The 8494-nt window shown below is 44.2% G+C and overlaps 1 protein-coding gene across 1 annotated transcript in view; it reads right to left on the bottom strand.

Moving 5' to 3' along the window:
• Positions 1-5795: 5795 nt before the first annotated feature.
• The window catches only part of ASCC1 (activating signal cointegrator 1 complex subunit 1), an 83134-nt gene continuing 80435 nt past the window's right edge, over positions 5796-8494 (bottom strand). The window contains exon 9 of the mRNA XM_023755138.1: positions 5796-5980. Coding sequence (XP_023610906.1) covers positions 5864-5980 — 117 coding nt within the window. The 3' untranslated portion in view covers positions 5796-5863. The remainder of the gene's footprint in view (positions 5981-8494) is intronic.

Raw genomic sequence — 8494 nt, 5'->3', positions numbered from 1 at the left:
TACGAGTTTCATGCACCAGGTCTCTAGTACGCTTATAATGAAGAAACAGTTTTCCTAATTTCTGAGACAACTACTAGCAGGTCAGCCTTTCAAACCAATGGGCCCAAAAGCTGCTGGGTGTGTTTGTCAAAGGGTGCATATGTTTTATGCATTGTTCTGTTTGTATTTCATATTGAGTAAAACAAAATGGAGAAACCTTACATTCCAAATAAAAAAAACTTAAATTAACCACATCTTCAAAACCATTTAATCCCATTCCTAGATGACCTCACAAGCATAAGAGACAAATGCACAATCTGTCCCACCCAGAATTGTTTCAATAGCCAAACCCAGACACCAGCTCACTGACCATCACACAGAGACTGACGAGCTCCGTGTTAACATGTACACAATGGACTGCTGTGCAGCCATTACAGATAAATGATACAGACGTGTATCTAATGACAGTGGATGTGACCCACCGCCTACCTCGGGGTGAGGAAAGCTCATTACAGATCATGTGTAATATCATCCCTCGGAGGCAAGGACAGTGCAGCGCAGCAGTTCTGAGACTGTATGGCCTCCGGGGTCCTGTGCACTCAGAGCTCATGAGGCCCCCAAAGAACTCTTGTTTCTGTGAGATACAGATGTGGCTCTAATTGGCTGGACTTTAAAACTAAGCCTTCCTCTGTGAACGTAAAACTGCTCTAAAAGTATTAAATCTGTTTTTTCAAACAAAAAAATTTTAAAATTTATTTAAAATAATAAGGAACACATTGCATATTAGAAAATATATTTGATGAAAAACTGTATCTTCCCCTAAAAAAAACCTGTGAGAAGAGTGTCATTGTCTTACATTTTTGCAAATCTCTTTCATGTCCTGCTCGAAAAAAGACAGGTAGGTTGGCTTCTGCATTATAGCAAGTGTATCAGGGCCGGGGCAGACACAAAATGCCAGACAGGGCGGCTTACACAGCAGGTTTATTTTGTCAGTACGAGGGCTACAAGCCCCAGATTCGGGGGTTGGTAAGGCTGGTGTTACTGAGGTGCCTCCTTCTGGTCTGCGACGGCCACCTTCGCGCTGGGGCGCAAGGCCTTCTGTGCACAGACCTGAGGTTCGGGTGTCCAAAGGGCCTCTTCTTGAAAGGACGCCATCAGGCGGGTGGGGCCACCCTGCAGCTCGGCCCCCTTTAACCACTCAACACATGTGAGGCCGAGGGGGTGGGGCTCGGCATGCGACTTCTCCAGAGCATAAGTCGCAGCTGAACCGCAGCGGCTGGTAAGAGCAAACCGCGTCCAACTCTAAAAACACGTATTTATGCCCGCGCCTCCCTGGAGACAGCGGCGCATGCGCACACCGTGACCCCCGTGACGCTGCCGGGGCGCAGCCTCGGGGCCACGCACACTCCCGGGAGGACGCGGGGACAGGCAAACCACGCCCTTCTAGTTTGTGAAAACAGGGCGGACCTCACCCCAGCCCCAATGCAGGGTCTGGGGCGCCCAGGCACCCACAGACCACACTTCAAGAGCTGTATGACCTCTGGCGAGTTCCTTACCTTCGTGAGCCTCCGTTTGTGGATGAGGATGGCACTGCCAACGGAAGTGGCCACTGTGAGGACTGAGTTAATACACAAATGACAAGTGAGAGCGTCCCGCTCATAGTCTGAAAAATGGCTTAACAATATATGTGCTTAAATGTACGGGGAGTAGTAATCTCTGAATGATGAAATTTATTTATTAACAAATATTTAAACTATAACATACATTTTAAAAAGTAGAAAGTAGGTATAGCTTGATGATTTTTCACAAAGTTAACGTATATTTGTTTAAAAGAACATTTGATTAAAAACAACAGAAAAAGCTACCAACAGCCCTTCTCTACCATCCGCATCCCAAGGCATTGTGAGAAAAAGTCTTTTCTGCCAAAGAAGAGCGTTCAGGCAGCCGCCATTTTGGGCGCGTGACTTGCAGCTCCCCTGGGGGCCGCCATTTTGAAACAGCAAAGGTCAGCCCCTCCCTTTTTCCTTTAAATTAGCCAGTCACGCAAGACTGCGAGCCTAAGCTCTGACCAATCAGGAGTGAGGGACAGATGACCTGCCTCAACATAAAACCTAGCGGACCACCCGCTCTGTGCGTGCGCAGCCTCCTGCAGGAGTGAAGACACAGCGTGCTGTCCGGCTCCGAGGATGCTCTGGACCCCGGGTTTGGGCTCGCCTTATTTCTACAGCATCACGGTCGACTATGAGGGGGGTTCCTCAACTCAGTGTGCCTGGGCGCCGTCAGGTGCCCTTTCCCTCCAGGAAAGAGCAAACCTGAACAAGCTTTGTGTCAGCATGAAGCTGGATTCTCATCGATGTCCAACTCTGGAGCTCACCCAAAAATAAATGTCTCTACCATGGATATGGACTTCATCTGAGGCTAACTCATTATGCCCCCTTTAAAAAAATCAGAATTATTCTTCATAACAGAGTTCATAACAACACAGCTATCTATAATAATAAAAGCATAATATGCTAATTAGACCGGACCACCTTCCAGATGAAGCCAGGGCTGCGAGGAACGCCCGGGTCCCAGGTGCCGGGTGCCAGAGGGAAGCCGGTGCCAGCAGCTGGGGGAAAGAAGGCCTACTCTTGCATGTATTTCGTGCATTGGGCCCCTAGTTATGTAATAATTGGGGTGAGAAATTCATTTTCCCTCTTCCTCTTCCAGGAATTGGGTGAAGTCAGTGTCTCAGAAACCGGCTGCAGTCCTGGCTGGTGTTGTTCAGTGGGTTGTACCATGTTGCTGGTTCAATTCCTGGTCAAGGAACGTGCCCAGGTTGTGGGCTCAATTCCTGGCAGCTGATCAGTGTTCTGCTCTCACATGGATGTTTGTCTCTCTCCCTCTCTCTTCCTCTCTCTCTAAAAATCAATAAAAACCTATTTTTTAAAAATGGAGGGGAAAAGGGGACATCGGTACTACTTTCAACAATAAAGATGTATTTTTAAAATGTATTAAAAACATAAGTTATAAATCTCTGGCATCCAAAAGAAGACATCTTTACCTCCTGCAAGGTTGCCCAGTGGCAGCTGTCAGAAAGAAACCAGTAAGAGAGAAGTAGCACCCAGAGGAGATGAGGGCACTGAACCCCACAGTCAACTTCCCCATTCAATACTATTCCTGGGAGTACTCATTCCCACTTGCCATCTAACACCCTGGGGCAAGCAAGGTAAAAATCTCAAATAAAAACGAGTATTACTAGTACAAAATTCTTGGGGGGAAATCAATCCTACAGGCACCAGTATGTAAGTTCTGGATTAATGACACAGCTTTGCCAGTGAATAAGTGATGGCAACACTGTATTCCAAACATACACTAAGGGGGTCAAACTACAAAATTATATGAAAATATCAAAAAGCGCAGTTACTTTGGAAATTCATTTATTCAGAAATGACCTGTGCAGTCAGTGATAAACAAATCTGTGTTATACAGAACTATCACTATGTAGTGGCCTTGACACACAGGGCCCAGAATCAAACTTCTTAAACAGAAAGTAAGAAGCAAGGGAAGAATGAGGAATGAAGCAAAGAGAGGACATGGCGGGAGAAAGGATGTGAGGAGGGGGAGGAGGAGGAAGAGGTGGAAGGTGAGAGCCAGGCTGGAGCTCCCTGGCACCAGAGCAGTGGCAGGACTGATGGGTGGGGCAAAGCTGTGCTGAGCTCCCTCCCTCTGCTGGTCTGCAGGCAAGGACTGCCGGTACCTGCTGCAGCTGACATTTTCCCAGGAAACTCTGCACAGTCCTGCTGATAGCATCATTGTTCCTCTGGCTGCTGCCCTGAGAAGTAAACATAAAAGGGCTACAATGCTGCAACTGCGTCAGCGTCATCGGCATGGGAAGGCGAGAGGCAGGGTAGGGGGAAGGGACAGAAATCTAACAAATATAAAAAGGTACCAACTTCAGAAGAAAAAGGAGAGATCAAAGTAAAAGGTGAGAGTTGTAACAGTTATTTTGCTAAAGATAAAATTCTTAGTAGTAAGGAATTGAAAGCAGGGTCTCAAAGACATACTTGTACACTCATGTTTACAGAGTACTATTCACAAATGCCAAGAGGTCAAGGAACCCAAGTGTCCATTGATGGATAAATGAATAAACAAAATGTGGTAAGTATATACAATGGAATATTATTTGGCCTTAAAAAGAAAGGAAATCCTGTCACATCCTACAACATGGAATAAGCCAGTCACAAAAAGACAAAGACTGTATGACTCCACTTCTATGAAGTATCTACTGCAGTCAAATTCATAGAAACAGGAAGTAAAGGGGTGGTTGAAGGGTCTGGGGAGAAAGAAATTGAGTTGTTTAATAGATACAGAGTTTCAGATTGGCAGGATGAGAAAGTTCTGGAGATGTTTCACAACAACATGAATATACTTAATACTACCGAAATGTACACTTAAAAAAGGTTAAGATGGTAAGTTTTATGTTAAGTGATTTCTACCACAATAAAAAAGAAATTCTGGGTAGTGATTAAAATTAGGGTACAGCCCTAGCCGGTGTGGCTCATTTGCTTGGAGTGTCATCTGGTGTACCAGGATGTCTAGGGTTTGATTCCGGTCAGGGCACACATCTAGGCTGCAGGTTTGAGTCTCAGTCGAGGTGCATATGGGAGGCAACCAATTGGTGTGTGTGTGTTTTATCCTTTCCCTCCCTTCCTCCCTCTCTAAAATCAATTTAAAAATTTTTTTTTAATTTAATTTAAAAAATTAGGTTTGGCTCAGTGGATAGAGCGTCAGCCTGCGGACTAAAAGGTCCCAGGTTCGATTCCGGTCAAGGGCATGTACCTTGGTTGGGGGCATATCCCCAGTAGGAGATGTGCAGGAGGCAGCTGATCGATGTTTCTCTCTCATCGATGTTTCTAACTCTCTATCTCTCTCCCTTCCTCTTTGTAAAAAATCAATAAAATATATTTTAAAAAAAAAATTAGGGTACAAGCGAGCACTCCTAACGAGGCCAGTTTTGCAAAACATCCTGCATCCAAAGTGATCCTCCTGCTTGGTCCTGGGATATTGGAACAGCCGTAACCGCTGTGGCTCCCTCTCTCCATCCCTGGTCTGCCAGGCATCTTCCTTGTTCTCTCTCTAGTCCTGCTAAGGGCCACACAGCTTAGCACAGTGTTAAAGAGCCCAGGCTGGCTGGGTTCAGATCCTGACACTATCCACTGCCTGGTTATGTGACCTTCAGTTAGGTATCTGACCTCAATTTCCTCATATGTAAAACAGGGACTGTATTAGTACCTCCCTCATAGTGTTGTCAGTGATAAAAATATTAATATTATTACTAAGTGTAATAATAATTTAATAATAATATTAAGGATAATAATATGTATACACTTAGCACAATGCCTGGCCCATAGTAGGTGTTCAGTAAATGCTTGTTTTTATTACACACACAGAAATTTAGGGTACAAGGGAAAGGGAGAAAAAAATCAACCTTCTAAAAGTTACAGGTATTTTATCTAGATGGAGAGATTAATGAAACCACATGTCTTTAATTCTCTTTTAAAGTACTAATACAAACAACTTTAATGGCTGGGGCAAAATCAGTATATAAGAAGTAATGCAAATCTGAGCTCCAATGGGCTTCAGAGGTTCACTTCCATAGAAGAGCTTTGGAAAGAAAAGACCCTGCAAAAAGCCCAGGGTTACATGCACAGTTCTCCAGGTGCCCGCAATCATCTTGGCTAACAGTCTGATGACTGTGGACCACCATCAGAGATACTACAGAGCCCATGGGGAACCACACAGGAAAGTCACCATCCAAAAGGTCACATCCCTCCTTGGCAATTAAAATGAAGACACTTTCCCTCAGCACCTTGTGAAGATGTTCAATTTCTCAAGATTCACCTCAGGAGAAGTCAATTTGTCCACAGGAAGCGTAGTTTCCGAAGCTGTCTACTGAGAACCGCTGAGAGATGTGGATTGAATTAAGCTTTAAGGTACCAAAGTAGTAGTTCTCAAACAGCTGAAAAGGAAGAATAAAAACGCAGAATGAGTATCTAAAGACAATTACAGATGGAAATATTAAGCATCAGGTTCTCTTATAAAAACACCAGAACAATCTCAACAAACTCCTCATGCTTTGTCTTTTCTGTATTTATTGTCAAAAATGCTCCTGGAGAAGAGAAGTGGGAGTGGGAGTGGGAGTGAGAAAAGAACAGCAGCTCTTCTGATTAATCTTAAAGCCTCCTCCAACAAATGCACTAGAGAAAGAGGTCTGAAATGTTAGTTCCAAGATATCTATTGAGCAGATATGAACAAGAACTTGTAACAAAATACCCTAATCCACAGGGCCTAACAAAGCAGCTACTATAACTTCCAGTTATGTGGGATCCTAGTTTTGTTACAGACAGGATAAATTTGGATATAATACATTCCTCTATCTATTCAACAGCATTTAGTGGAAGCACTGACTAAAATACATAGAAGATTCCTGACCCATGAAAGATTCTAATGACCCAGTGAAGAATACAGAACACTAAAATACACAACACAGCCAGACCACCACTTCTATCAGATGATATAGCAAGTATAAATTATTATATTTATCAAAAATCTTTCATCAGATGTGGATTCAAGCCAGCATTCTAAAGTAGACATTCTTTATTACAATTCTTCACTTTAAAAACTGTCAAGTGTGACCTGTATAACTTTATTAATCAATGTCACTCCAATAAATTCAATTAAATAAAATAACAACTTTCAGAGATTCCAAAATGGCAGCAGAGTAAGTGGATGCTACACTGACACACTCCCAGGACCAAACTGGAATTACAACTAAAGTACAGAAAAACCACCCTGAATAATCAAACGAAGACTAGCTGGAGAGAACCCTGATAACCAAGGACAGAAAGTGGAGACTGCTAGGAAGTGCGGAGGCACAAAAGGGCTAGTTGGGCTCCCACAGCTCCCACAGACAGCAGCTGAGGTTTCAGAGGGATATCTCAGCAGTGGGGGAGGGGGGTCCCCACTGAGAACTCTGGAGTCTAAAGCCCAAGCCAGGCTCTCCAACCCAGAGCACCAGAACTGATAAAGATACTAACATAACATCTGGCGTAGAAAAACATCAAAGTTGCTGTCTGCTGGGGAAGATGACTGAAAATGCAGGCAACCTCTTAAAAGGCCAATGCACAAAATTTCACGTGCAGCTATTCACCATGGGGTCTAGCAGAGGGAGGGCAGAGTGGAATGGAGTCTTGTGAGCAGAAGCCAGGGTTGGGGGCTCTGGGGTTAGACCTAGGAAGGCAGACACCTTGGTCTCCTGTGCTGAGTCATTCCCTCATGCTGTGCGGACATATTTTTCTGGTGGACCTTTGCTATCCAAGTAGGTTTTGTGCGCCCCCGGGGGGCGGTAGGGGGTTTGGGGGGAGGTGGTGCCCCACCTATTAAAAAACCCCTTACCCCAACCTGTGGAGTTTCTGAGACCCATTAAGAGACTGAGAATAACAATCGGCCTGCAGGCATAAGCAATTGCCCCACCCTGTTGGAAAAACTCTCACCCCACCCTGTGGTCCATAGCCTGATGCTAATCAAGACTGAATACAATCAGACTGCAGGCAGAGGTGGGTCTCTGGAGGCTTTCAGTCTTTGCCTGATCTAATTGAGCGGCGCCAGGGCTAGAAAATGCAGAACTTGGTGCACATCTTGGTCCTTTCCAAAGGCACCTAGCTCTAACAGAGGGAGCCACAAGCTGTGGATTGCTGATAGCTCCAAACAGGGTACTCAGGACCAGTCAAAAGCAGCGGCTGACACTGTCCTGCACTAGAGATTGGGAGGCATAGCCGATCTACCTAATACATAGTCACAAACCCAAACAGGCAGCCAAAATGGGGAGACAAAAAAATAAGCCCCAAACGAAAGAATAAGAGAATGCTTCAAAAGAAGAGCTAAATGAAATGGAGATAAGAAACTTATCAGACATAGAGATCAGAATAATGATACTCAACACAGCCAGACCACCACTTCTATCAGATGATATAGATACAACAACAATGAATGACATAGCATTAACAAAGAACACAGTGGAAGGAATCATAGCAGATTAGGGGAAGCTGAGAATCAGATCAGTGAATTAGACAACAGGATAGAAAAAAATCACTCAATCAGAGAACCAAAAAGAAAAAAATATTTAAAAACAGGAGGACAGCTTAAGAGGATTATGGGATAACATGAAACTTAACAATATTTGTAAAACAGCAGGGCCAGAAGGGGAAGAAAGTGATTAAGAGATAGAGAACATGTTTTAAGAAATAATGGCAGAAAACTTTCCTGACCTGGTGAAGGAAAAAGACACACAAGTTCAGGAGGCACAGAGAGTCTCAAGCAAGAAGAACCCAAACAGGCCCACACCAGACACATCATAATTAAAATGCCAAAAATTAAAGACAGAGAGAGAATCTTAAAGGCAGCAAGGGAAAAGCAAACTGTTACCTACAAATAAGCTCCCATAAGCCTGTCAACTGATCTCCATCAGAAACTC

Source organism: Myotis lucifugus, unplaced genomic scaffold (genome assembly GCF_000147115.1).
Source record: "Myotis lucifugus unplaced genomic scaffold, Myoluc2.0 scaffold_69, whole genome shotgun sequence".
Classification (NCBI taxonomy): Eukaryota; Metazoa; Chordata; class Mammalia; order Chiroptera; family Vespertilionidae; genus Myotis; species Myotis lucifugus.
Note: the sequence above shows the minus strand (reverse complement) of the source record. Positions and strands in the feature narration are given on the sequence as shown.